Source organism: Lytechinus pictus, unplaced genomic scaffold (assembly GCF_037042905.1).
Source record: "Lytechinus pictus isolate F3 Inbred unplaced genomic scaffold, Lp3.0 scaffold_19, whole genome shotgun sequence".
NCBI lineage: Eukaryota > Metazoa > Echinodermata > Echinoidea > Temnopleuroida > Toxopneustidae > Lytechinus > Lytechinus pictus.
Window position 1 is genome coordinate 8,574,955 of NW_026974140.1, and position 27,522 is coordinate 8,602,476.

General features: G+C 36.5%; 1 protein-coding gene across 1 annotated transcript; it reads left to right on the plus strand.

The window, feature by feature from the left end:
• The first annotated feature begins 932 nt into the window (after nt 1–932).
• LOC129260702 (guanylate cyclase soluble subunit beta-1-like) lies at nt 933–27,272 on the plus strand. Its single transcript, XM_054898655.2, has 8 exons — nt 933–941; nt 5,686–5,759; nt 16,318–16,418; nt 20,073–21,048; nt 21,508–21,733; nt 22,490–22,630; nt 23,350–23,504; nt 24,503–27,272. Exons 1-8 carry the CDS (start codon nt 933–935, stop codon nt 24,639–24,641), a joined length of 1,821 nt encoding a protein of 606 aa, XP_054754630.1. The 3' UTR covers nt 24,642–27,272.
• Nucleotides 27,273–27,522: the final 250 nt, after the last annotated feature.

Sequence of the window (27,522 nt, forward strand, 5' to 3'; positions counted from 1 at the left end):
ATTGAAGAAAGGGGGAGATGCGAAAATAAGGGAGAAAGGGAAGGAGAGATTGAAGAAGAGGATACAATAAGTAGAGGTCTGGGTCGCGTAACCCCATAATATTATAATGCCCCTATGATAAAAAAGACGTGACGTCACATTGAAAGTGTTTCGGTAGACGAGCTTTTTGGGGGTTTCTTTCTTAAAAAACACACACAAACCAGTTTAAAGCAAAGTGTGCATTTGCACCAGCTCAAGACGAAATCTGATACCCGATGAAAACCCAAAACGGATTCAGAAATGTTAAATACCAGCCACGTTTCAAGCTCACCCTGTGAAAATGGTCTAATGTTTGACCAATTTCTGTATTATCTGTGAAAAGAGACACTTATCCTTAGTTTTGGTCTAATCTTTACTTATTTCTCGATCATCTGTGTAACATCTTTGAAATTCAGAACAAGCCAAGCCGCTCAAAAATATAAAAAAAAGACTTTTAAAAGGAACGGGGGTTTATAATACAGAGCTCCACGGAATCATGGTATAAAACAAAGAGAAATTATGCATCTAGGTCGACTTGCAAAGCTACCCTGAGGAATATCTGTGATGTTTTTGGACGTAATGTTTTGGTCTGATAGACAGCTTTTATCGCCATAAGGAAGCTTAAGGGATCGCGTAAAGGTTTTGGTTTATCATTGCAGATTTTGCCATATCTATCATGTCTATAATATACACAAATTCTTTCGCGATTTGAAGGTATAGAGAAATATATATATACCGAGGCCTAGCTTTCGTACTTTGTTAGTTGATGATTTACATATGTGGTTAAAGAAAAATCCGTAGCTAAAAGCATTTTTTTTTGCCGTATCCAACTTGAAAAGCAAACAAGTGACTGCTCACACACATAATGGAAATTATAAACTGGTAATATGAAAATTCATTCTAACCATACGATCATGTCTTGGGTGAGGTAAAGTAAATATTGCCCCGATTACGTGCGTTATACCATCATGGACCTTTAGGTCCATGGTTCGGCGGTGAAGGATAGCAACAATGTACACGTGGAAATATTAGGGTAAGTGATACAGCCTGTCGAACCTTAATCACCCTATGGAATTCTTGTTATATTTTCTTTACGTGCGTACCTGTATTAGATGCGATGCAAATAATTCAGCCATTAGAGACAAGATTTTTTTTCCAACTAGATAAAATACCTCGAAGGTTATACGTACATCCGGTGATCCTCCGACATTTTTTGACTTTGTAACAGCGGTATGTCTGACTTCATGTCTTAATCGCGCGGGCTGGTTCAGCGTTGCGATTTGCGAATTTCCATACCCAAATTTTGAATATTTTGGGATTCTTAGAAATCTTTGGGGATGAAAAAAATATTTGGAGATTTATATAAAATTTCGTTTTTTTTTCTATTTTAGGGGATTTATTATGGTTTCGGTAGAAAGCAGCAATATTCACCCTTTTTAGTAACCTCTATTAATGTGATCTACTAAAGATAGCATCAGCGTATGACCGACGCAGTTTTTCATTTCAATCCAAGTCAATTCAATAATGGTTTAAGTACAAACATGAAATTATTTAAATTGAATACAATTACTAATACTTATTATCATAATACAAGGAAATAGATTGTCGAAAAAAAAATCATACATTGTATTGAACATTATAAATATTAAATACATGTATTTTAGCAGACCAAGAAATGATGTGTGTGCGTTGGCGCCCATGATGACGACTTTCTGTCATGCTTGAATATCTAATAGAAACCCAACCCTGAACTTATTTTAATAAGTGAATCTTATACCGGATAAAATTTGATCAGTGAAGGTAATTACGATATCGATTCGCAAATCCTCCAATTTCTATGGACACCGCTTTAAAGTGTGATGTAGGGATGTCCATGACAATGGAATTATCTCTCCTCTTTCGCAAGCCGATTTTCTACCGAGGATTCCATAATTTTTATTTTGCCGTAAGGGTTCGATTGGAAGGAAAAAAATGAGAGCGAGAAGGAAATGATGGAAACACCTCGCTCTAAACGTGTGTTTTCATGTCCTAATTTAGAGATTTCCTAGTTCATGCATCACGCAGATTTTATATCAACCCCTCTCTTAGTCAGCATGTTCACACTGACAGTCGTTTCATCGTCGCTATCGAGTGCAAGGGATTTCTGTCGCCTGACACCCCGCGATGTTAACAGATCGCCTTTCCACTTAAACTCCTACTTCTCAATACTGCTACACGCTCTCTGCACAGGAATCTAAGTATACAAGTGGGAATGGTCCCCCCTGTGTCCTTGCACTATGTAAAGAACAGTGTAAAGATGGAGTGATATTAAACTGCCTCCGGGCGCCATTTTACCGGTCCGCGCTTTCGTAAATACGCCACGAAGTAATGATACCAGAGTCTTGGGGTTATTTGGAGTGATAAGATGGGTAGCTCGCGATATGCACTCTCACTGTATCGACAAAACGGTCCGCGCTGTGGAGCTGGTTGGCCGAACAAACGCCATGACAAACAAAGCCCAGAGTTGTATTTCCATTTTGCTTTCTACATTCAGATTGTTATCGTTCTCTCCTGGGCATACCATCCGCTTCTGCATTATAATCATGATTTGTGTATAGGCATCCGCTGGCGAGAATTTTGAAAAAAAAACAGATTAAATAAACTTGAGGGTAACGTGGTTGTGGTAATGGCTTTGAAGAAGAATGGTTCACAGCAAAAACGTTATTTTAAAAATTTGATACAACGCTGTTTACTGTGTGAACTATAAGGTTGTTGTTTAAAACAGTTTTTAAAAACATGCTTAATTTGTTGAAGATTAAATATAAAAAATTAAAAATTGATGAGTCAAAAAGTTTGAGGGGCACGATATGGCGTAACGGTACACTTTTCTACGACCGTCGGAGCAAATAAAAAAATCTAATTTTGTGATACGTTTGACATATTCTAACACATCCAGATAATCATTTATTATTCTATCTCTTTCATTTGATGCATTTTCTTTGTCTCTTCTTTTGCTCTTAATTTTCATCTGATCATGGAATTTTTCGGGGCGGCAGTACCTCAAAGCTTCCGCCCTCATCTGAACGCAAATGTCCTGAATATCATCTGTTTAAAGTGTTCGTTAAGGCCTTCATTTCTTCACATTATAATATACATTTCATATAAAATGTAATAATATCAGTATGAAGTCAAAATTATGTCTCCTCCACGCACCCATACATTTATTAGTAATCATGTTAAACGGAGGTGAATATCAACTTAAATACCGGTACATTACATGAAGTATGATCATTTCCTGATTGCCAAGAGACTATGATGATGATGATGATGCACAGCATTTGTATAGCGCCATATATCTGTCAAAGACATTCAAAGGCGCATTTTTGGAGGAGCCAGCCAACCTGGGTCGCCGAGAAGGGTGCGCACACAGAACTGTGACCCGAACTGTGACCCGCACTGAGGTCTCTCCTCCCGATATAATTGATTGGACAACTACAACTGGGTTTCCCCCTACTCTTATGCGAATAATGCAGTGGGTTCTTGACGTGCGAGGGTGTGGACTCTCTTCGACACGGGTCTCAATTTAACGTCCTATCCGAGGGACGAATGTTTTTCATTGTAACATAGCCTGCATCTATGAAACAGGGGAGAGACGTTTACACACAACGCACTGGCTTCAGTTATCCGCCTGGGGTGGACTCGAACCCACGATCTTTGGTTCGACAGGCAGACACTTTACCGACTGAGCCAACTTCGCTCTCACTATGACCCTTAAACTAATTTACACAAAAAAGTTCTTTGTTTATTCGGATGGTGATGTATATGGGAGAGCAGCTTTAGATAGTTGGGTGCCTTTTCCGGGTAAATATGATGTTATCACAATTAGAATTATTATGATTATAAGTATAGAGTCATAAATACCTGCTTTATTATAAATGATTAATAGTAAAAAAAAAAAAAAAGTATGCGTAATCGATATCAGTACCTTATAGTATCCGTTATTTTTTTTCGTTTTGGTTTGATTGTCATCTATTAAAAAGAATTACTTTTACAAAATGGTATCCATGCTTTCAATTTTGAAACCCTTGTTTTATTTGTTCAAGCGCTTCAAAAAATAATTAAAATATTACCATCCACCCAACGGCACTTAGCAGCAATTTCCAGCTTTCAAATGCGATTTAAGCCAGTAATCAAAGCCTTCGATAGTTGAGATTTCCATCAAATGGCTCAATCAAATCTTCATCCTCTTTGAATTAGAAAATAAATAGCTGCTTCGATTTGTGAGCTGCACGATGTATATGACTTACTGTACTATTTCGTTGTTGAGACACACATGTTCTATGGCAATAATTTTTTTATTGTGTGGATGTTTTTTTTTTGGGGGGGGTCGCTGCATTCCCTCGCATCAATATAGTCTTATATACTTAAAATATATATGTTTAAATGCATGTTTGGAATGATGTCACTTACAAACTTCGAATCTTAAATATACAGTACTATCAATTATGAATAATGTACTCATATTTAAATCTATTCTCTTATGTAATGTTGAATTTTGTATGATTTCGATATCTATATAATAAATAAATTTATAAGTATGAAAACGTAGAAACCTATAATAATGAAAATACATACTTATTAATTTTTCCTTGTTTTCCTGTCAATTTCCAATCCTGGTTCCTTTCTCAAGAACTCAAATCATTTTTCTCTCTTCGTATTACAGTGTAACAATGTTGACTTTTAATGTGTTGTATAATATGTGTTCTTTTGATTGTTTTATGTATATATGTATTGTGCAGGGCCATGGTTGACAACAGTGTCTAAACCACTGATCAGGCTACCCTGGGTAAAGAAGACAAATAAAATAAATAAAAATAAAAAAATATCTAGGTCTTGTAGAAGTTTTTGTGAAATATTATTGAATACACGGATATTCATTCAATCCAAAGCATCGACAAATGATTTTTTTTAGTTTAAGCGAAGAAATTAATTTAAAAGACGAGCAGTATTTATTTAGTATTTTGGGGTGTCAGCTAATTGGCAAATTAAAAAAGAAAATGTACATGAAGTTGAATAAAAAACATTATTGAATAATAATTATAGTCAAAGAAGAGTCGTCTCCACAAAGAATGTTCCAACCGTGCACGTTGATTGAACACATTTTCATCCAAAATATGCCATCTGGTATGTCAGAATGACTTCAGGCAAAGCTATTAGCGAACAATCATCACTCGGGCAGTTCACATATTGCACATATTATTTCTCTTTTTACGAAATCTACCTGACTTTTAATCTCTCATCCAGCCATGTTCATATCGATTTGTACTTCCTCGGTCACCGTGCTGAGGCATTGCATATTATTTTCAGAAAATGCGATGACGTCATTATCGCCCGGGAATGTGTGAATGTTCGGTGATAATAATGCATTCTGCGTAGAGAAGAAGAATAGGGAATGTCGTCCCGCCGTAAACTTTCTCGAATGCACTTTTTGAGATGGAGAGGCAGGCGCAGATGCGCTTTGGTGAAGATCGTCTCCGATCGTAGAGGAATGTTGATTGTACCAGGTGATTATTTGATGGGAATGCCCGAGCCAGTACATTAACTGTATTCTCTCTTTTTAAAAGAATCATTGTCCAGTTTGTTTTCCAGTCCTTATCATCCTTTGTATTTTCTGTTTTTATTTTGCAGTATGGGTTCGTCAACCACGCTTTGGAGCTACTGGTTCTTCGAGAACATGGCCAAGATAAATGGGAAGAAATCAAGTAAGTTTATGCTTTTTAGATTCTCCTTCGCCCTCACTTTTGGTCAACACACTTCTCCTTCTTACATTCCCGCTGTATTCAATTCAATTCAATTCAAATTCAATTCAAATAAAACATTTATTTTCTTCCATTTCATCACATATTTTTCTTGTAAACATAAGTTCATACATAAATCAATTTGTTATGAAAAATATAAATATGTACATGTATGTATCTGGAGATGTCTCCCAATGTCACACCTTTATATTAAAAAAAATCATGTGTAAGCGCACTGTCATACATAAGGAGACGTAGAGGACTTTTCATTGCCCCTCCCCCTAAAAAGAAGGTTCCACGACCGAGTAAAAAAAAGAGGAGAAACATGAAGTATATAAAGGGAAATAAAAGCAAATTTAAATTTTTAACATGGAAATGTAACTTATTTGGTTATGCCATGCTGTACCCCCCACCAAATAAATGTAATATTAATAATAATTAATCATTGCACATAATAAAATGACGAGCCATTCAGTTCATATTTCAATTTATTCTTTTCAGTCTGTGAAAGTAGTAAAAAATAGTACGTCTTCTATGTTGAAGTTAGAAAATCTATTTAAAGGATTCGCCAGGGGCGGCAGCTGGTAACTTGATAGCATATTTTGGATGGTTTTATCCACTTTTTTAACCACGTGATTAAATATCATACAGTACGTGTTAGACAAAGATCAAACCTGTGATGCAAGTGACGATCATACGCGAAAATTATAAATGGCTATTTTCCATGTTATGATGTCCAGCCCATTAGAGGAACATTAAAGATAAATACCAGATGTGCCAACGATCTCAAAATGAGTTCGAACAGAATCCAATGAAATTACCTCCAAATTTGTGTATGTATAAATGAAAAAATATGTGCCATATAGCTCTGTGGAAGAAAATGCGTAATTACTGAGAAATGAGCAAATTATGCGCGGAATTTCATTAAATGTCGGGTATTTTTCGAAGCAATATTTGATTTGATTTGATTTATTTATTTCCACATTCCAATAACAAAATTATATACAAGTTTAATCATTTTTTTCTTAGCATAACATAACAATAAGCAAATGACGTAATGAATAACATATGCATATATACATTCTAATAATCTAATTGAAATATATTTATACCTGATAAATTTCTTTTTTTTAATTATTAAAACAAATAGCAGAAAAAATATGATATATATACATATATCGACATAATACATTTTGATATGTGGGAGACCTTCATTAATACACTGTCCCGCATATGCTGTTCTGTGTTAGTGATCATCAGAATTATCGATTTTACAAAGATAAGTTTACATTAATTAACTAGATGTAAGATAGTATTTTGACTATCAACCTTGATTAAGACTTTCTCATGAAATCTTTTTTGATGCAACTACTGTCTTTTACCTTTAAGACTTTAAACAGAATTGGAAGGAATCTTCTTCTTCCATTATTGATCCATCCTGTTAATAAACATGATTAAAAAACAGTATATTTTATAATTGTACTGTCACTTTTTGGCAGTTTGGGGAAGGAGGATTATTCAGCAATATTTCCTCGTTGAAAAGGCGGAAAACGACATAAGTCAAGTGTATCGACCTTTTTGTGGCATTTACAAGTGAATCAAATAAATTAAATGCAATTATTGACTCTTGTTGCCGAAAAAGCCTCCAGGCATTCACAGATCAATTTTTCATAAATTCCATGACCTTGACCAAAGTCGAGCAGGATTCAACTTCCCTTTATCTAATTATTTCATTTTTTCACTCTTATTTGAGATTCGGGGATTATTAAAATAAAATATTGGTGTGCACGGGCGTTTATATGCACACACACACACACACACACAAGTGCGCGCTCCACAAAACGCACACTCAGTCGTTTTGGGGTTACCTATGAACAAATACATTTTTAAATTCTGAGGGCCGTTAATACGGGAATTTTTAAACAGGGGGTGAGGCGAGGGAGTGAAGAATCCAGACAAATAGAAGGACATGACAGATGGTAGTCCCTTTTAACCGTAAGACAATTTTGTTTAATATTCGTGCATGAAATGTGTTGGTGGCTTTTTGCACACTAAAGCGCAAATTTGGTTAGAAATACCAGAATAGCAACGTGGATAGAGGTCTGTGATAGCTAAAAATTGTGTGGGAGAGTGTCGCGATGTAGCAACAACATAAAATATTTATATATATTTTTCTAGTGAAATTATGAATTTTGAACCAAAATGAACTAGAGTTAAAATATAGGGCACTGCGATTGAAAGGCCGTTCGTATGTTTTTACCAGTGAAGCACAAAATAATTAAGTATATTACCTTCTTCTTTTCATCTTTTCTGTTTTCTTAATAATCACCAGTATGTTGTTGCTCTTTCTATTTCTGCTCGCCAATTGACGAGAGCATAGAGGATGCCGGGGTTATTTACCCTATACCTTTATAATTACTCAATGTAATTGTAATAATAATAATAATAATAATAATAATGATAGTAATAATAATAATAATAGTAATAATAATGATGATGATGATGATGAAAATAATAATAAATGTGATTTGTAATGCGCCAAATCCACTCTGCAGAGTGCTCAAGGCGCAGTGAAAGAAAGAAAATAGAGAGAAGGGTACACATACAATGATATATTAATGATAATAATAATAGTAATGATAATATTTTAATATGAAGGATAGAGTAAAACAAAGAGGGAATAATATCCACAATAAAAAAATTCAATCATTGCACTTATATAGATCAACATCTTGAGTAAAAGCAAAATACATATCGCATTTTAAAAGCAAAACTTATACTGTATATGTAATCTACTGCTGATGACGTTACTCGCACGCCAAGCTGAGTGCAAAAAAAATCCACTATGGAGCTACAGTCCTCACAGAACTATACATGTATGTGATAGTGATATTATCTGATTATTGCTTGTCCCATGGTATATCCCCAGGGATATAGTTCTGTTTGCCGATGATAAGAAGAATTATCATTCGAGTCACTTCAACCGTAAAACAGCGAGCTTTATATATTACCGGGGAATATCATGTCGTTCCACCACCTCTAAAAAATGAGAGATTCTCAACATTTTAGCCACTTTCAGCATGTGAAAATCCTTCTGCGTTGTGTCTTTCGTTAGGTATGACTATGCAAAGCGATTCCATTTTTATCATGCTAATTTCCCATGAGTAGGTTTACAAAAAAGAACTGAACAAATATGCAATTTTTGTAAGGAGAGGTGATACAGTTCTTATGCTCCAATCAGGTTAAACTACGATGGTAACATTAAAGGGAAAGTCAGCCCAGACGTAAGTTGTTGATAAAAGAAAATGAGAGAATCATATCAACATGATCAATAACAGTTTGTCGAAAATCTAGCAAAGAATTGTGACATTTTAGAGCTAGAATTGTGTGACCTAACAGGTGAGCATCTCCCTCAACATGTCGTGTGATGCAAACTAAATGAAGTGTAATTTTCTGTATAAAAAATAACTTCGCCGTAATAAGAAATATTCGCATTTATTTGATTTTAACATTATTAAATTATAAACCATTAAAGTGGGAATGTATACAACATGAAATAATGAGGAGCTATTTGTGTTCGGTGTTATAAAAATGTTAATATATCAAAACTGTGTCATCGTATGGATAGACATCCAATTTTACGCAGTTGATGTCTTGAAATTAAAAACATAATTCTCGATTATTATTATTATTTTTTGCATTCAATTCATGAAACATTGCCTCTTCTTCAACACTGCCGGCAACAGTGATATGCAAGGATATCACCTCAAGCTCTTTACGATGAAAGCAATACACTAGTATTATTTTACAACAATACTACAGATTAGGAAGAGAAATTAATTTAGCGTGAAAAGCATTCTATTGCTTTCATTGTCAATTCCATATTTCGCTGCTCCATTTCCCGTATATCACACACTCTCTCTCTCTCTCTCTCTTTCTCTCTCTATTCCTTCCTTATAAACCCTCACCTAACTCTCTCCCTCTCTCTGCATGCCCCCCCTCTCTCTCTCCCCCTCTCTGTCTCTCTCTCATTAACACTTTTCCTATCTTTTTTTCTCTCCGTATGATATGTATCCTATATTTTCCGTGTATACTTTATTAATATTTAGTCATTGGCAATATCATCACCAATTTTGTACATAACACAGGGCCCTGGGAACGATTTTTACAGGGTTGCTGATTTAAATTTGACAAGCAAAAAAAGGGGGGCTCCCTACAAAAGAAGGTGATTTGATTCCAGAAAAAAATGACAGGCAAGCAAAATAAGGGGGCATGCAGAAAAAGATTGTTTTTTCGCTCTTATTAACTTGGCCACTTGCAATGTGATGATTGAAAATCAATAATTAAAACCAATGATAACGCAAAGGATGAACATATTCAACAGAGGATAGAAATATTCGTATGTGTTTCAATGGTACATACTGTGTGGCAAATTAAATGTTTCGGACGCGATGGCGCACTTTCACAGTCACCATCCGTCACCAGTCGTTCGGTGTAGAACCAACCACAGCAGATCTAGTCACCTCTATTCCCAACTCAGGTTTAATTTCAAAACTCCGGTCTTGGGAATAACTTTTGATAGCAAATTGTGACGCTAATCTCTAACAGGGCAGGTTCAAGTCTGTTAGCACATTAAACACGTATGTCATTCATAACCATTCGGGAATGATAACTAAAATAACTTTCTCCAACTATTGTATAGTATGAGGGAGATATGACACTCAAGAATCATTCAGTATAAAAACGGTTTTGGTTTTTTCGGCTTCCTATAATTTCTATAGCAAAATAAGAACATGACCTACGTTAAACTTTACTACAGAATGCGAGCGAGTTTATGTATACTGAAACTTTCAGAGATCATAATTATTTCGCTCATCCGTTTCACAATATCGAGCCAGTGGCATGGGCTTATTATGCTCCTCGATTGGTTTATTTTGGTCCAAGTTGAAGTGTAGGTGGTGGAAATTTGATCTAGTTTGTTTATTTTGACAAGCGAAATTTCTAGGACTTAAAAAAAGGACGAATAAAATAAAATCATTCCCCCCCCCCCCCGAAAAACAAAGGTTTTCTCGAAAATTAAATATGACAAGCTAAAAAAACAAAAGGAGTGTTGTGATAGTATTTTCTCATCTAAAGTCATCACCTTTGCGGATGGCCACGGGGGCGCCCCTCCCCCATCCTCCTCTGCCCCAAAAAACCCCAATTCTGATCAGTCATCCCCTTTTAAGGATATACTCTACATTCTTAACCATTTTGATGAATGATATTTTTCATTTCATTTCATTTATTGGTTTCTGCAACACTTTTTCATAAACACATTAATAAAGAAAATACAATAATAATATACACATAACTGACAAGCAAAACATTGAACAAAATTGCATTTTCTATTAAAACATTTTTAGAAGGTTGAAGGGGTTGCCACTATAAGCTAAGCTTGACTGCGTGGCAACCCCAGAAAACAATGATAATTATTATTCATCCTACATATCTTAACGTAAGGGTGCAGGAGCATAACGGCGGGGGATGCTTGGTCCTCATAATGTATGTTTTATTTTTATTCTTGGTTGTTGTTTTTTCTGTTTTTGAAATGTGTTTCATAAGATATAGAGAAGAACAATTTTCCATTTAACTTTGTGAATATTTAATAATAATAATATAGGGTATTTATATTGCGCACATATCCACCTTGTTAGGTGCTCAAGGCGCTCCTATATTACCCGGCTAAGCTAGGCGTTCATAGTGCACACAGCTTTTTAAGGAATTACTTCCTACCGGTACCCATTTACCTCACCTGGGTTGAGTGCAGCACATTATTTATTCAATAATAATGATTTAATACCCTTTTTAAAAGGAGAAATGAATCTTAACTGTTTCAGTGAATTTGGCAATGTATTCCATGTGACAGGCCCATAATGTCTAAGTGTTTTATGTGCTAATAGTGTTCTAGGATTGTCTAAGTGAATATTCTGACAAGTCTGTGTTGGATATGAATGTAAGTTGTTATTATATGAAAAGAAATCGGTAAATACAGGAGGAAGCAGTTTGTAATGATATTTATACATAACAATAGCTATTTGTATAGTATTTATATCATATATCTTATACGTTTTTAGACGGTAAAAAAGAGGATCAGGGTGTGAAAGATATGTTGATTTTGTGCAGATCCTAACAGCTTTCTTTTGTAATAAAAGTAAATATTCAAGTTTAGTTTTACTACAGTTTCCCCAAATAAGGTTACAATAATTAATATACGGTAGTACCAATGCATTGTATATTATTAGAAGGGAATGCTCTGGCCAAAAATACTTTAATTTGTATAATATTCCTTTAGCCATTGATGAGGATATATTGCTTACGTGTTGGTTCCATGATAAATGTTAGTCTATTGTAATACCAAGAAATCTCACATATTCTTTTTTATCTATTGGCTCATTGTCAATTACAATGTCTTGGGGAAAATCGTCATTCCTATGAGTAGTTTTAAAATGAACGAAATGAGTTTTACTTATGTTTAAGGATAACTTGTTACATTTAAACCACGACGAAACATTTTGTAATTCCAAATTCATTGTATTAATCAATTCATCTAAATTTCTGTGAGATAATAAAATGTTGGTGTCGTCAGCATATAAAATAAACGAAAGAATTTGGGAAGAATTTACTATATCATTGATATATATTAAAAACAGAAGTGGTCCCAAAATCGAAGCTTGTGGCACTCCACAATTAAGAAAGTACAACGGAGATTCAATATCATTAACAGAGACGAATTGTTGTCGATTTGAAAGATAACTTTTAATCCGTGACCAGGCAACTCCACGTATTCCGTAATTATATAATTCATGTAATAAAATGTTATGGTCAATGGTGTCAAAGGCTTTACTTAGGTCCATAAATAAAGTGATTATATGACTTCTTTTTGAATGAGAGTTAAAAACATTATCAAGTAATTTAGTTATTGCAAAATCGGTTGAGAATTTTTTTCTAATGCCGAATTGGGCTGGAGTAAGAATTTTTTTTAATGACAAAAAATTGTTCCAATATTTTTGACAACATGGTAAAAGTGATATAGGACGATAATTCGTAACTTTAGTCGTGTCATCTTTTTTGTTAACTGGGACTACTTTCGCTATTTTTAATAAATTGGGACAACAGCCAGTAGAGAGAGAGAGATTAAAGATATGTTCTAATGGAAAGACAATGCTATATATTACATGATTTAAAAGTATTGTGCTGATTCCGTCATATCCTTTAGATTTGTTAAATGCTAAGGTTTCAACTATCTTAAGTATTTCATGTTGATCTGTTGGAATAAAACACATTGTATTTGAGATGGGCTCGGAGAGACACTCAGTAAAATTCTTACCCTCACTTTGTATTTTTGAAGCCAGGTCAGGACCAATGCCCGTGAAAAAAGATTAAACGCTTGAGCAATTTCAAAAGGTTCAGTAAAGAATTAATTTTCAACTTCAAGTTTTTAAATGTTATCATGGGGTTTACTTTTGTTTATTAATTTGTTTATGACATTCCAAGTTGCATTCAAATTCCCTTCTGCGTTTTTTATTTCTTTTGTATAATATTTTTTTTTCGAAGATCAAATTACGCTGGTGAGTGTATTGCGATACTTTTTATACTTGATAAAATTATGTTCAGATCTATTAGAAATGAATGATTTATAAAGTTTATTACGTTTTTTGATAGACTGTAAAATTCCTCGAGTAATCCATGGATTTCAGATTTCATTTTTACGCTTCTTGCTTTGAACAAGTGGTTTATTTTTATCATAGTAATGAGTGAATTTATCTATAAACAATTTATAAGCAACATTTGCATCATTTTCTTTCAAAACGTCATTCCAATTCTCATTGGTTAAATCTTCAATCAAAGCTAAAATAGTATATTTTCTTTCCTGTATGTTTTCCTAATCTTTTCTTTATTTACACTAACTTCATATTCTGAAGAAATCAAAAATATTGGCAAATGATCCGTAATATCATAAGTAAAAACTCCACTATCGTTATCATTACTAAAAGAATTTGTAAATATATTATCAATCAATGTTGCTGACGTGGACGTCATTCTAGTAGGTATGTTGATGCAAGGATGAAAAGCATATGAGGAAAGTATATTGAGAAATATGTTTGCATTATTATTGCTATTATGATTCCTTACTTTATTAAAGTATTGTATTTTATTAGAGTATTGTATTTTATTAGAGTATTGTACTCTATTAGAGTATTGTACGCGGATCCGAAGCAGACGATGTTTGACCACAACATCATGTATGAACGAGGTCACGTGATGGAAGATGGACGTCGAGAAACTGACAGACCCTCGGTCGTACAGGTCGTAAAGAAATTGTTTTTTTCCCAAGCAGAAAGTCGAAACTTCCGCCGCCTTCCTGTACCGTTCTCCTCCGAGCGTGCTGCCAGCAAGTATAAACCAATTAAGTATATCCAAGTGGAAGAGTTGTAGGCAGATAATAAGAGGCATTTTGCTAGTCGGACAAGGGAGAACGAAATGGGGCTCAAAATCAAGAAAAAATAATGCAATACCGCCATGACAAAATGGAATGTAAGCGGGAAATTGAGAAGTGGTACACAGAAAGTCTTTTTTGTGTGTGTCTGTTTTATATGGGTTTGTGTGCAGGGGGGTAGGTATGTTTGTGTGTGTAAGTGTGTGATGCGAATGTATACGAGGACGTGTCAGAAAATGTATTTGTATATCTATCTCTATCATTCTCTATTTATTTTTATCTTGATAGACTTACATTTAAAAATAATTTCCTGGGCAGAAAAAAAATCAACCGTATCGTTTGGCTATCATCACATTTGAATATGCGATATATATCCGAGTCAGGGTATGGTCGTCTATGTACATACTTTGTTCACTAATGGAAATTTCATGAAAATCAGCCCTAGGCCTACATACCATCTGTAAAGTAGCTTAAGACATGAAGCAATAACTTTTAAAGGTTAACCTGTCGATATATTACCATGGAAACGTTCGAAGTATTGCAAACGCTCCCTAGCCTCGTTTAAAAGATTCATTAAAAAAAAAATATAGAGAAATAACAAGTTGTACATCATATAATGGCAAACTTTGTGTGCGTGTGTGTGTAAGGCTGTGTGTGGGTGGATGTGTTTGGGTGGGGGTGGGGTGTGCGTGTATGTGCGTGTTAGGTGCGGTTTGATTATTACCAGGTAAATTATCACTGAAGGTGTCCATATGAAACGATGGCATGGTCGACATGGCAATAATGACATTTCTGAATGAAGTATATCAGTGGGGAGTAGTTCGTGAATAGCATGCCGCTACACCAACCTTGAGTCAGAAAAAAAATAAACTAAAAAATGAATGAAGCTTAACTTTTTTAATGATAGGGCTTTATCCTATATTAAAGGTGATACAGTTTGACAGTCGTGTATTCATGCCTTGAGATCGCATTGGCGAAGAGCTGAAATAAGTGGCACATGTAGGAGCTAAGAGCGACCACGCTTATTTCTTAAGATGTTTGGATACATGCCTGCCATGTGGCAGAACGTCAAATTGAAAATGTAAAGGTATAGGACTGGACGAGGACGTACACACATACACACTGTGATGATCTCACCAGCACGCACTTCCCACACGCGCATATACACACACACACATTCGCATCCGCACAGACACGCACACCAGTGGAAACACACCCGCACACACCCTCACACTCCTCACCCAGCCAACACACACACACTCATACGGGGGAGAGAGGTGATAAGGAGAAACACATAAGCCCCCTTGGCATGGTTTTATCGTTTTGAAGAGGGATGAAAAGAGGGCCAGATACCAATTAGAGTATACCAAGATAGAAGAATCGCGACGTCTTATGGCAAGCACGTACGAGACAAGCAAACACACCGATGACAAGGGTACACTTTGCTATACGACCTGTCAGTAACTTGATATTCAATAACCTAATTCCTACCTTATTTCAATTTACCCTACTATTTATAATTCCTTCAAGAAAATCGTCACAGCAAAATAAGCAATGGATTCCATCTCATAAACTGATCTTCTCAGAATTGATTTAATTTTCGTTATCAATTGTTTTTTTCTTTAATCTATGGGGGTTATACATATGTTGTATTACTAAAACCTTAATGGATTACATACATAATGAATGCGATATTGTGAAATATAATGTTTTCTTTCTTTTGTCATGCTCTTTATTCCTCTCCGGAAACATGATTGCTTTGCTTGCTATTAGTGCTTGCTTGACACAATCGCAGCATTAACGCGTAATGATGATTTTCATTTGCTCCTTATATTAATCTTATCAATACAAATCTAAATTCTATTTTAGCGGGAGTGAACAGCTGTGAGAATATGATAATGTCATGCCACGCTACGTATACCTCTACGGAAATATAATTTGCTAAATACGTATTACAAGTGACTGCGATGAATTGACACAATCAGAGAATTATTTGTATATCCTTCATGAACTAATCAATACCAAACTTCTTTCTTTTACCAGACGTGAAGCTGCTGTCGAAATCGACGGGAGTTTCTTGGTCCGTATCGTGTATGATGACGTCCTGTCCTACGATCTTGTGGGAGCTGCCGTGAAAGTACTTGGTAAGAAACTCATTACGGAGTTCAGTCGCACCGCGACGCAGAACGCATTCAATACCACAATAAAACTATTGAAAATGACGGTCAATTGACAAAGGACAGCTGGGAGGTCTTTGTTAAAAACAAGGCGAACCGAAATAGAAGTTTTGGAGCTGACGAAAAATTGCAAATATGTCGTTTGTCCAGATTCCGGGATAAAATTGATAATTTCATTTACCAATTTTCGACAAAGACTACTTGGTTGTTCTTTGTCACGGAGGGAAATTGACAGTATATATTTTCTATGTTTTTGAAATCGTTCTGTGTCGCGCCGCAAAAACTTCCTATTCATGTAGATTAGAAACTGTCATTAGCTTTTGCTGAAAACAAAACAAGAGGGCCTGCGTGAAGGAAAATGTTTCCAGGAAATAAGCACATGCAGTGCACACTATGCGATCCGATGCGACGTGATTTTTTAAAGAAATCACATTTTGCATTAAGTGTGAAAGTTTCAAAAAGTAAAATTATTTCATTTGAATGATTTCATTTGAAGTTCGGTATAATTTTAGGAATAACAAAATCATAATTTTGCTTTGCGGCAAGCCCTGCGGTCGGAGTAAAGTCCAAATCGGCTATAAGTCGCGGCCGATGATGCCGTCATTACGATTTGGATTTGAATTTGCTTTGCTCAAACTACACTGAATTTCGATTTCCGTAGTCCTACCACTATTCTGGTGTCTGATCGCCAATATCAATTAGTTGGAATGTTCATATCAAATGCTATTACAATTTCTTTGAAATTCGGATCGCAACAAGTCGCATAGTGTGCGCCGGGCATTATGGAGGCTTTTCAAAGGCTCTTCCAGTGCTGATGTCAGCTATCGTTCTCCACGAGACTTAATTTTGATTCAAACATTACTATACTAAAGATAGATATGGTCATGGAAATATGTAAACTTTTAGAGAATAAATATGTTATTTAAAATATCACTATAACAGCATGGTACCGTTAGATATTTCTGTTTAGAAAACTGCAGATTTTCGGAAAGGGTTTACCCTTGAGTTATAATAACACAGCAGCAAGTCAAATTAAAGAAATTAAAACAGCACGGCGAAAACAGAAGTACATTTCTAATTCATTGATTTATCATGCATAATGTTTAAGTAAGGAAACTTGGTAAAACAGTAATATAATAATGTGCATGTATAGCGCACATATCCATCTTGTTCATGATGTTAGGTACTCAAGGCGCTCCTATATATTACCTCCCCTAATTAGTCTGTCGCTTCCGGTGCTCACAGCTCAGTATCATTATGACAATGACAATATTTCTATTGTTGTGAAGTATTAAAGTTGGGTGAAAAGAGGAGAGAAAGACTGAAAAGAAGAAATAATGAAAGGGAATTTAAAATTAAAAAGTCTGGGTCATTTAGCTCTATAGTATAGAAATTACCTCACGTCTAGCTTTGTCCTACCCCCCCCCCCTCCCCAACAAAATGTGACGCCGTCCCTTTACCTACCAATAGGAATATTAAAAAGTGTTCCCGTATCTGGCGCAATTTGTTTAATTTTTAAAACAGTGTTTCATTTAGAAGCCGACATTTAGTTATGATATCTCGGACAAGATTCTTGGTCATCATATCATTATACACTTAATAGGAACAGGAAAACCAGTTTCTTCAGTCTGATTGCTGTACCTTTGTACATAACTTACTTATGCAGAGGGGATCCTTGAAATATGAACGCCGGCCAGCTCTTCCAGATAATTCCCAGGGACTCTAATACAAAACAGAAACATTGATCGTATATAGATTTAGTGATTAATTTCACAGATGCTATCCATGCAATAAAATGGTGAGAAATTAGCCTTACCATCGATCGTTGATATTAGTATGCTTGTGCACTGATCACCAAGCGGTGTGATATTATTGCAGAGGTCAAGAGACGCTGCTTAAAGAGAGATGCTTTCTAATAATCCGATAAAGAGCTTTCCAATTAAATATCTTCGTGAGTGCCATGCTGTGCTCAATCAAGTATAGTCTTCCCTTCAGAAGACCGTTTGCACCAAACAAGGGTGGGCAGATGGGCAGGCCCGCTAAAACATGACACGTTGAGAGCTTTCCTGAACTACATCAAAACATTTTGATAATGATAACTTTATAAAAACAAATAGAATCAGGAGAAATATCGTTTTCTCTCCCATAATTCGAAATTCCCCTAAACGGAGATTCGGTTCTCCTTATCGTCACCCGTCCCATTGTTAATGATTAAGCATTGGCAATAATGTCGAATGTAGATTCAAATTTTGTTAATTGAATATAGATCAAGCTAATTCTGAAGCTTTTTATATATGTTTATATATCCAATCTTGATTCGATACGTTTGAATTTTTCATAACGTATTTTCTAAACAGTAATTATTTTATGTTTTAGATCGATATTTTATCTTAATATTTTAATCTTAAGTTTGTAATCATTGCTGTCCTAATACATTAAATTACCCAGGAAAAAGTACTATAAAAAAACAAAACAAGTTAATTTTCACTACCTCTACGTCCACGATCACTCTCAATTTGGAATGAATTTGGAGTGAACATAATGACAATAATCAACGTTAACACAAATTTCACTATTCTAAAAATGTTGAAATTCACTCAAGAACAGGTAAAAGTCACTCTTAATCTAGTGAATTTTATTCACTCCTTAAAAAGGGTGAAATTCACTCAAATACATGCGAAAGTCATTCTTAATGTAGTGAAATTACTTCACTTCCGCCGATGAGTGGAATGGTCGCTCAATTTTGTTTTGAAGAGAGTAAGCAAGAAAAAATAAGATTCCGAGGTTAGACTAGGCTTCCTGGCAGGAGACATCGGCCTGACCAATGCATCCATCCATGATAATGAACTCTAGGTGATGCGGCTCCTTACACCAGTCAAGGACCATCACTTGTCTTATACCCCACGTCTCAATGATGATGGTTGGCATATGAACACCGCAAATCAATATGGCTTCCAGACAATTTACCTTTATAGAGCTAGTCAAAATTATACAGGTAGTGCATGGAAATGCCGTATGGAAAAGACAAGTGTCTTTTAATATAGTAGAACGAAAGAGGCCAACGGCGTATAGATTTGACCATTGTTGATTTTCGTTGGTTCATGATTCATTGATATATTATATAATGCCATAATCATAGTAAAGGGATATTTTGATAATGAAGGTCATGGGTGCCACCGACGTAAAGAAAATTGAGATAAAAATATAGTAGAAGTATTTCAAATACTAATGATATCTAGACAATATATATGTTTGATAGTTAAGTCTATTTTAAGTTGATTTAACGACCTTGGTATCTTGTTTATTGCATTGACTTGTTATACGATTGTATTTACTTCATATGTATTTTGTTAAAAATGAAATAAAGGAGATGAAATGAAAATTACCCCCCCTCTCTCTCTCTCTCTCCCCCTCTCTCCCCCCCCCTTTCTCTCCCTCTCTCCCTAGCTGCCCTTCCCCTCTTATTCTGTCTCTGTCTTTCTGTCTTTCTCTTTTTCTTCTTTTTGTATGAAGATTTCCTATTTCTTTTATTCTCTTTCAATCGCTATATTTCTTTTTCCCCTTCCTATTGTCTCATTAGCGTCATTTATGTTTTTTTTATTTTTTCTTTCTTGTCTCTAGGAATAAGTGCAAATGATCTTCTGGAGGCATTTGGTCGCATGTTCTTTGAATTCTGCGTCGAGTCTGGCTACGACAACATCTTGAACGTCCTTGGGTCAACCACACGCCACTTCCTGCAGAACCTTGATGCTCTTCATGACCATCTAGCCTCTATCTATCCGGGAATGCGAGCTCCTTCGTTCCGCTGCAGTACACGAGACAGTGATGGCGCCCTTGTTCTTCACTACTACTCTGAACGACCAGGGCTGGAGCACATCGTCATCGGGTTGGTCCGCAGTGTCGCAAAGACCCTTCACGGCTCCGAGGTCCACGTCGAGATCATCAAGAACAAAGGCGAAGACTGCGACCATGTCCAGTTTGCCATCATCGAGAAGAAGCAGACAGCAAAGATCGAGGAGCAGGCGCAACAGAACCTCCTGGGTCTCACCAAAGAACCCCAGATAAGTCCGTCAACCCTCTGCAGGATCCTACCCTTCCACATCATGTTCAATGATGATTTGCGAGTCCAGCAGGCAGGAAACTCCATCCAGAGGATCGTGCCTACTATCAACAATCCCAACTGCAGGATGACGGACTTGTTCCATATAGTGCGCCCTCACATGGACTTCACTTTCAAGTCGATCCTCAGCCATGCCAACACCATCTACGTCCTGCAGACCAACCCCGGTGTGGTCAACTCCACCAACCCCCGCAACGGCTCCATCCCGGCTCTCAAGCTCAAAGGACAGATGCTTCACGTACCCGAATCCGGTGTCCTGCTATATCTTTGTTCGCCACACGTGATCAACCTCGACGAGCTGAGACAACGTGAACTGTACCTGAGTGATATCCCACTCCACGATGCTACGAGGGATCTGGTACTGATTTCAGAAAGATTTGAAGAGGAGTACAAACTCACCCAGAAGCTGGAGATCCTGACAGACAAGCTACAACAGACTTACCGTGAGATTGAGAATGAAAAGAAGAAAACGGACAGGTATACGCCCACATTTTGAATTATAATGTCTTGCCACATCATTATCTTTTAATATCGGAACCAATTTATACATTAGTTTATTTGATTTTCATTCAGACACCCCCCCCCCCCCCCCTTATGGGTGGGAGCGGGACGGGGCGGGTGGTGTCCTAAGAACTTCATTACCCAACAAAAACGGGTCATGGGGTTCTATGTAGAACCTGGAGTAACGTCCTATGTAAGAATTTAAAAAATAACACAATTTAATACATATGACACTGTATATTGTGTCCATGTCTTTTTCGATAACAGAATAATTTGATCAGTTGCCAGAAATTTCAATTAGCCATTGTTTTACCAAAAGTACATAGTCACATGTGTTACCGTAATCAGCCGAGTGCTGCATTTTATCATCAATCCATGCAGTCGCATCCTCTTCAATATTTTCTCTTTAATTCTTCTGTCACTTGTCCTTTCCAGACTCCTCTATTCCATTCTCCCTCCATCTGTCGCTAACGAGTTGCGTCATCACCGTCCTGTTCCAGCCAAGAAGTTCGAGTGTGTGACGCTCATGTTCAGCGGTATCAATGGGTTTGGGGATTTCTGCCGTCGGTACTCACACGATGCCATGAAGATCGTGAATCTCCTCAACAGTGTCTATACCAAGTTTGATGTCTTGACAGAGAGGAACCCGGATGTATACAAGGTATGTTGATACCATTTCACCACAATATTGTAAAGTTCATTGATGCTTTGTTTTTTAAACATTATGTACACATGATCTTTAGTCTACAGATTTTCCGCCACGTTTATTTCCAATTCGTTCCGTTTGATTTAACAGAGTAAAATTAACTCACATGACACACAAACTACACCTTTTTTCCTTTCAGAGGTAGTAGTAGTAGTGGTATTGGTAGTAGTAGTAGTAGTAGTAGTAGTAGTAGTAGTAGTAGTAGTAGTAGTAGTAGTAGTAGTAGTAGTGGTAGTAGTAGTAGTAGTAGTAGTAGTAGTAGTAGTAGTAGTAGTGGTAGTGGTAGTGGTAGTGGTAGTGGTAGTAGTAGTAGTAGTGGTAGTAGTAGTAGTAGTAGTAGTAGTAGTAGTAGTAGTAGTAGTAGTGGTAGTGGTGGTAGTAGTAGTAGTAGTAGTAGTAGTAGTAGTAGTAGTGATAGTAGTAGTGGTGGTGGCGGTGGTGGTAGTATATATATATATAGTAGTAAGAGTAGGAGTAATAGTACTTGTTTTATTGGTAGAATTATCCCACAGTCAGACAGATCAACGCAGTATTATAGTATCTTGACAGACATTGAATATTTCCCTTTGACCTACTGGCCGTGTAACGTTACAGTCGGTAACAAACGCAATCATTGTATATTATATTATATCACACAGACCCGTCCAAGTACAGATAGTTTGTGATTAACCAAACCATTGTATATTACATTTTATCCACTGACTTCTTCAGGTAGAGACAGTCGGCGATAAATACATGGCAGTGAGTGGCCTACCGGTACCTTGTGAAGATCACGCTCGGTGTATCGCTAGGATGGCCCTCGATATGAAAGAACTCTCTGCAGATGTCATGATGGAGGATAAACCCATTGTGGTAAGTATCCTCAACCAGGGACGGCGCCCACGGCAGGGGGGCAGGGCCACGCGACACCGTCCCCAAGGTTTTCAAGAAGTTGAAATGAGGGACAATGAGAAGAAGAAGAAGTAGCGTGGGAAAGGATGCTTGGGTCATGTGACTCTAATTAATTACATCATTCCATTGAGGAAAAAACTGACGTCACCCTTTCTGTCGTCTTGCACTCTTGTAAAAGTACCTTGGTGCAGTCCTTGTCATCAATATACTGCTTCTGGGGAGGAAGAAACATCGTCTGCCCTCCTGCAATTTCCACAACCTCTTTTTCGAGGCAAATGTTATCAAACATCCATTCTCCAAAGTATGCTAGCTTTCCGCCTTCCAAAATACTTTAAATGAAAATCGCTTTGAATCCTTTAATCGTTCTTGAACTTTAAAGTTCTTGAGATTAAAAAAAAACCATGATTTGCAAGGGCAGTGAAATGATGAAGTATGAAACGCAGAAGAATATATTCATATAGCTGCTAAACTACAAATAAATTAACATGTTATTATTAGTTTTATTTTAATTATTATTATTATCATTATCAATGTATTTATTATAATCATTATGAATATTATCATTATTATTATTAACATTGTTATCATTATTGTTATAATAATTATTATTATCACGTCATTATTGTTGTTATTATTATCATTATTATTTATCTATTCATTTTTTTTTTTTGTATGGCCAGATTACTATAGGTATTTATAGTGGCGAGGTTGTGACAGGAGTGGTGGGACATCGTATGCCACGGTACTGTCTCTTCGGCAATACAGTCAACCTCACCTCCAGGACGGAGACAACTGGTATCACAGGGAAAATCAACGTCGCTGATACCGCTTACACGTGGGTCCTATTTCATTTAGTTTAATTTCATTTTGTTCATTTTCATTGCCAACATTTAAAATTTGTTTCGTACATGTTGATATACAAAAATGAGCTATAAAGCATATCGCAAATTTCTATGTACAAAAATTAGAGTCAAGATTAGCAAACAAACAGCTTTGGAATGGTGGAGGCTGCTAAAAAAGGCGAAGCGTGTAGGGTACAGCATACTATTGAAAATATTCCTGTAAATTTTATAGACCCACCCCCCCCCCCAAAAAAAAAAAAAGTTAAGCTTAAACCGGTTAAGAGTAAAATGAGGAAAAAAGTTGACAAAAAAGAAAGAGAAAATAAAAAGATATATACAGACAGTGCTGAGATCCACAAGATATCGTTAAAATGTTAACTTAGCTTGCAATTCCTATCTCTCATGCATTACATTTCAATACAGTAACTAATTAAATTCGCCCAAGAAAACGAAACTGACCGCAATTGATCATTAACTTAACATAACACCCTTAACTTTAGAAGTTACAAAGGACTCGCCTCTCTAAACTTTTTTTTTTATATAATGGATGCCTAATTGTCCTACCCTATCTTTACGTGGGCGGTGCCCATTCAAGAATGAATAGTTTTCCATCTTTTTGGTGTCATTTGAAAATTGGGTCTATTGGCTCTCCATATACTTCATAAATAACCCCCCCCCCCCGCACCCGTATTTATATAGTTTTTAGTTTGCAGCCATTTCAAAAGTGTTTATTATATGTGCACTATTGTACCCCCCCCCCCCACACACACACACATGCACAATCTTGAGCCACACAGCCAGTCTCAGGATTTTCAAAAATATTAGTTGCCTACCTATTTGTTCGTATAATGGGAACTTCAATGTTGAATATTTTGATCACAGTGAAATTTCTCCCTTCTATGTTTCTCATTTTCATACAATGTTATATTATTGATAATGTTTTTTTTCTGGTGATATTGACCAACTCATCTTAAATACTGTTGTCTTTCAGATGTCTGATGGAGCCACAGAATGAAGACCCAACCTTCCAGTTTGATTTCAGAGGTCTCGTCAACATGAAGGGCAAGCCCAAACCTTGCCCGTGTTATCTGCTCTCAAGGAAACCCGCTGCTGCTAAGCCCGAACCATAGAGGTCTACATAAACTCGGTCTACAAGAAGTTGGTCTACTATAGTGCAATACTACATGGGCTAAAACCATTTGGTCTATTATCAATTAGTCTAATTGCTTTCAGTTCTACGCTACACTTGGTGTAATTCACATAGTCTAATACCATATGGGCTAAACCCTTTTGATCTATTATCAATTGGCCTGATTGCTCTTTGGTCTACTGCACACTTAACTCTTCGTCAGTCTAATAATCATTTTCATTTAATTCAATGCCCAATTGATCAAATTTCCACGTTGTCAACAGTATTATTTTTATCTGACAAATTAAATTTTTGTTCATAAACAGTTCATCTAACCATGCTAGTCTAAATGATGTATAAGACCTACCCAAGTGGATATTAGGCAAAATAGCGAATGAGCTAAGTGGCATTTAGACCAACTTTAGACGAACTAATATCAGACTGGAATGAGACCGAACGGATAGTAGACGAAGTGGACGTAGACCAAGTGGCAATTTACCAAACATAAGCGCACTGTTTTGATAAGGTCAAGCCAATTACCACGCTTTTGTCAAAAAGAGCAGACTCGATCAAAATGCTAGGTTTGTTTCCGGAACCGATCGCCTCAATCAAACCGGATCGGGCATGGTCGACAGCTCGGCAAGGAGTCAGAGCCCGGAATCAGAGTCAAGCGGCCTTTGTCGGTCTACCTTGATCGGCGTTCCTTTTGTCACCTATTGTCAACTACCTGGCCAGGCAATCCAGGGGCCCGTTCCACTAAAACTTACAAGTATTTACCAATTGGGTACCTAATATAGAAACTTTAATTCTTACTGGCTACTGAGCCCAGGCCTGTGTCACCAAGTAGTTTTCATACAATAGCAAAGTTTACATAATCATCGGCCTGACATGAACCAGGGCCTAGGTTTCAAAATTATTTGATCGAAAATGATTCAGTTATCAACATAAATATGCAGTGGAAACCTTCAATTTTGTCTGCAACTTGATACGTGTAACATGGGTAATGTTAGATCTGAGCCATGCAATATTTACAGCATATCTTATAGGAGCTAGGTACATTCTTACCCCAGAGGGAATTGAGCTTAAAATCCCAAAACGGCATTTTCGATCTAGAAAGAATAACGCGAGTGGGATGATATTTCAAATGATTATTTTAACGCAAACTTGAATGAGAAAATAATCGAAACAAAGCCATCAGATTTGTGGACGCGCTTTGTTGAATCACTGCACACTTGTTACATAACGATCATTAAAAAAAATGTTCTATAATCATTCGTTTGGGCAGTGTACTTATCAACTTGATTGCCATAGCCTTGTGGATTTGATTATTTCTGGTGAAGAGGTTGGCTAATGACGTGAAAGCCGGAGAGCAAACGATTGAAGAGACGCAACAAAACCAGACGAGTTACTTCATAGATGCTTCGGATACCATTACCATGGTAATTCAGAGGAGACACTTTCCCAAGATGCATTAAGAGATTTAATAAACTGAATAACATTGAGATTAGATTTTTTAAATATGGGCTGTAAGGTATCAGCAATATTGTTATACGTATCAGTGATAATTATCATGTTGTAAAAATAACGCCCTGAAAAGATATGCACTAGAAATTTAATATTTAGTGCATGCTTAAAAAGCGGAAAGGTACAATTTTCAGGAAGCACTATAATAAAAATAGTAATAATAATAATAGTAATGATAATAATGATAATAGTAATGATAATAATAACAATAATAAAACACAAGTGATAAGCTATAGAAATAATATGTAATAGTAGATTATTATTTGTGTCTTTTTATCCATATAAGTTCAGTTTTCTTTTACAAGACCTCGGTAATGTGAAGCAGCAATTTGATTAGGTGTGAGTAGCTCTGGATCTGCACAGTAAAAGTAAAAGGTAGATGGGGTATAGATAAATACACAAGGAAACATTCATAATTGTTCTTCCAATAGAGTACCGAAGTGTGACGTCACTGTCATGACAACGAACCAGCTGGTTCTAAACAGAGTCGCAGCTGACGATCGTCTATACACATTTGTAGGCCTATTTGCAAAAATTACCATCATCCTGAGGTTGCAAGCGATGAAATTCCGTTAGCAGCAATTTTCTCCTATGAGAAACACGCTCCGGGTCCATTTGTTTAGAACCAGGCCGCCATGACACCATGGCAACTAACGTCATCGCGTCGGTACTCTGTAGAGCCTGCATTGGGTAGATTGCAAGAGGTCAAGTTAAACAGTGTTTGATGTGACCCTGTCAGGGCTCGAACCGACGACCTCCCACCGGGCTGGCGCTCTACCACTGAGCCACCATGTCCAGTTCAGTTTAAGTAGGCTATTACTTCTGGCTATCAGGGCACGGGGAACGATTTTTTTTTACTGGGGGTGCTGATGTAAATTTGAAAAGCTTAAAAAAAAATTACACTAAAAAAATTGTCATTTTGGTTACATTTTTCAATTTTTACACAATTCCAGAATACCTAGGAGTGCTGACTATGAAAAATAATACACGCAGCACCCCCCCCCCCCCAAGGAAATTATTTGGGGTGCTTTAGCTCCCTGCATCACAAGGGCGGAAATCTCTACCCAAAGGTAGGGGGAGGGACCAGGGGCTAGAAAATTTGACAAGCAAAAAAAAAGGTAATTACCCAAAAAGTAACGTTATCTCGTCCAAAATACATGTTTTATTTCGATTATGAATGATGTAGTTCTTTTCACCAACAATAGTAGGGGGACATTTGATATTGTGATCCGCTACTATTTTGGGTGGGGGGGGGGACATTTCCACCCATGCTGCATCCCTTCCTGCTTCCCTTTCCCGGTTCACCAATTATTTTCCACAATGACCTCTAATCTGTCTAATGTGATTTGACGGACATT